This window comes from Sitodiplosis mosellana, unplaced genomic scaffold (genome assembly GCF_009176505.1).
Source record: "Sitodiplosis mosellana isolate CC-2019 unplaced genomic scaffold, AAFC_SMos_1.0 Smas_scaffold_5259, whole genome shotgun sequence".
Classification (NCBI taxonomy): Eukaryota; Metazoa; Arthropoda; class Insecta; order Diptera; family Cecidomyiidae; genus Sitodiplosis; species Sitodiplosis mosellana.
Genome location: NW_022600501.1, coordinates 1 through 3,525, shown reverse-complemented (window position 1 = coordinate 3,525; position 3,525 = coordinate 1). Strand labels below are relative to the sequence as shown.

Sequence of the window (3,525 nt, the reverse complement as noted above, 5' to 3'; positions counted from 1 at the left end):
GTATGGACATGGTTTTAAATTTATCCCTAGGATAGCAAAATGTTGAACATTTTTGAGAAAAAATTGATTCGAAATATCCGTATTATTAAAATTTGTGATGAAAAACCAGGGAATATTGGCTTGAACTTCAATTTTGACTGTGTTTTGAGCAAAAATTGACAATTTATTTCTTGTTTCCTCTCCGGTATTCATCCTTGGTATAAAAAAATTTCAAATATTTTAATATGACTGGAAATTTTTCATATTTATGGCACCAATAAGAACAGAAATAAAGTTTAACATCAATTTAAATTGAGTAAGAATTTTGCTAGAAATTTTGGTATTTTGACCAAAAAATTTATCCCTAGGATAAATTTATCCCTAGGATAAATTTATCACGAGGAACATAAATTGGGCAGTTTGGAGCGAAAATTTTAAACAGAAAAGTTGCGCGGAAAATTTTCAAATGAAAAGAGATAGCTATATAGTTCACTATAGTTCACTATATAGCTATCCCTTTTCCGTTCATTCATCATCGACATTTTTCCACGCAACTTTTCTGTATTACATTTTCGCTCCAAACTGCTCAATTGACTGTTCATGAAATGCAATGAAAATCTGCAGAACGATTTCGTGCGTTTATTTCACGAAATTTTTGCAAAATTTATCTCCTCCTAATGCGTCATACAATCTAAAGAACCTTCAATATAGAATACATAAAAATAAGACTCGACATATAGATATCCGAATGATTCTAAAAGAAGTCTGTTGCTATTTTGGAGATACAGACGGCTTCAAAATTAAAACCACGCGTAGAACTTCAAACAGACATAAATAATATGAATTTTTCTAAACATTTCATGGCTGTTTTATTTGTATCGTTATTTAAAAATCAACAATACGATTTTATACATAGTAGTTATCTAATGAATATCTTAACTACAGGGGGTTTGTAGATTGAAACACAAGCACACTAGCGCCGCAGTTTGCCCTACAATATCATATACGGCAAGCTGCAAAACTATTCATTCAGTATATATCATGCAGCTCAACTGTCAATCTGTAACCCCCCTGCTTAACTATGCGTATTTTAAGAATATGTGAACCTGAAGCAAAGAGAGTATTTATTACAATTAAATTTCTAAAGGAATAGAATAAATATTTGCGAACAGATTTAATTGAATGTTAGGAGGCAAAATGATATCAGAACATCGAAACAATATACTCCGATGCCATACCACAAGAAAATTATTCTTCCAAAAGTTCCAAGAATGCTTTTGGTACTAAGCCATTCATCTAAAAAATAAAGATTGAAATAAAAATCACGTAATTCAAATTTTATTTTATTTTTTTCATTTTCACTTACCAGGCCTTGTTTTCCATACATATAATCAGAATTGAGGGGATTTAATTCCGTCACAAATATGATCTGTTGTTAAAGATGTTTATGTCAGTTTAAAAAAAAGAAAGTCTGATTTGAAACCGTCTCACCTCATTAGCGCTGAGATTAAGCTCAGTACTGTCCGTTGCGTCATATGAGCAAAGTACCCGAGCTCTTTGTTTCCAATCGTTTTGTATACCACAAATATTCTGACTGTTACATGAGTTTCCTGGCGCATTAGCGCTGTTCAGGTTCTTTGGTTTGTCGTTATGTAATACAACTGGAACGTATGGCTGGTGTCCTCCCAGACTATTCAAATACGAAGAAGAAGAAAAAGAAAAAATTGAAAATTTCCAAAATATTGCAAAAATATAAACGAATCTTAATTTATATTTTATATGCTGCCAATTAATTGAGCTCGCAAAAATTGACTTTAGTTTCCTGCGTGTCCATATCGGACCACCCGTTTGGCCGCCAGCCCGGAACAGACGGACAAAACTCCTACAATAATCGCTCATCTTTAATTGCTTTCACATATTTCTTTCTTTCATTATTGTTCACATATTGCAATTGATTTCACATACTGATTTTTCAAGTATTTGTTCGTGTATGTTGGTAGTTCTAATAATTCCTTGTTGCGTGTGGGTCTATTGTTATTCTACACTAGTTTCGATTTAAAAAAAAAAAGATTCTAAATTATTATCATCACCTAATAAATCATATATTTTTTATTTTATTTTATTGACATCGCCAAAGAACTGACTGAATAAATTGTTTTGCAGGAAAACGACTCCAAGAGTCATGAAAAACCTGATCTTTTGAACAGTGAACACACAAATTATTATGTAATATAACACAGTGCAACAATTTTAAAAAAGTTTTAGACAATACAGGAGTGACTATACTAGGGCGTTAGTACTACCTGAGACAAGAAAAACCCAAACTGAGTTTTGCAAGTTCTGTTGGCGTTTTCGTTTTATCGACTTATATGTTTTTTTCCTATAATGGATTTTTGGCAAAGTTGACATCTTAAATTTTTGGTCCATAAATCATTCAGTAATTGGCGATAGCGTATTATTATCTTGAGCAAAGTTGTTGCTAAAAGTCCAATAAATACATTTTACAACAAACTATGCCCAAAAAGTCAGATTTTGTAGGTTGTTTGGGGCAAAATGTCGAAAAAATGGTCGATTTTTCCAGTTTTTCGACTAAAACTCGCAACGTATTCATTTTTCTGGCCACCATCTTTGACGATTTCAACGTAAAGAGAAACAACTTTGCTCAACACGCCAATCCAGAAAAATCATGTTCTGTCTACCTTTTGGGTAGGGCTCAAAATCACTCTTAAGTACCAAAAATGGTCAATTTGTTGAGAATTTTGGCCTATTACATGGAAATGACTGTATATATTTCCATTATTTTTCACTTGAATCTTCGAGAAAGTGTGTCTGCAGATAACGTGAACTTATTTTTAAGCTAGTTTAGTAAAAAAAATCATTCATTTACAGGGAAATTTCAAGTTTTTCACCTATTTTTGAGCGTTTGGTGGACATTTGGTAAAATGAAGTCATGACAACAGCCAAATTTCAGTTTCTTATGTATGTCACATTAAAGCTGATATTCAAAGCTACAAAATAAGGCCAATATAATCTACCTACGATGTCCAATCGGAAAGTTATGGCTCCTCAAGTGATGACATGTTCATTTTTTGCAACATGTTGATGCTAATTATCACTTTAGCGGTCATAAGTGCCCTACCAAACGTCTTAGGCAGGTTCCATTGGCCTTATTTTTCAGCTACGAACATCAACTTTAAATTATCATACCGTTAAAACTGAAATAGATCATCTATCATAACATAATTTGACCCAAAGGTCACTACAACCCACCAAAATCGGATCAAAAATCATATTATTCTCTCAAATACATTGAAACATATCTTTCATAAATAACTTGAACATCAGTACAGATAATCTGAGGTTATGTGTGATGTTTTTTTTTTAATATTTGAGAAAAAAATCATTTTTATGCAGATAATTTGATTTTTGATCTCTAGTTACGTTTCAAATCATAGTCCATGTAAACTCAATTCACTCTGCAATCAACATGGATCTGCCTTTACAGACGTAAAACTTCTCGTCAATTTATCAACCGGTATAAATTGA

The 3,525-nt window shown here is 32.2% G+C and overlaps 1 protein-coding gene across 1 annotated transcript; it reads right to left on the bottom strand.

The window, feature by feature from the left end:
* Positions 1 to 823: 823 nt before the first annotated feature.
* LOC129572598 (endophilin-B1-like) lies at positions 824 to 1,669 on the bottom strand (the record flags this gene model as incomplete). Its single annotated transcript, XM_055452600.1, is given in 3 exon segments — positions 824 to 1,275; positions 1,346 to 1,408; positions 1,471 to 1,669. Coding segments are annotated over 3 exon segments (310 nt in total), but the record flags the coding sequence as incomplete, so codon positions are not given.
* Between the last annotated feature and the right edge of the window lie 1,856 nt (positions 1,670 to 3,525).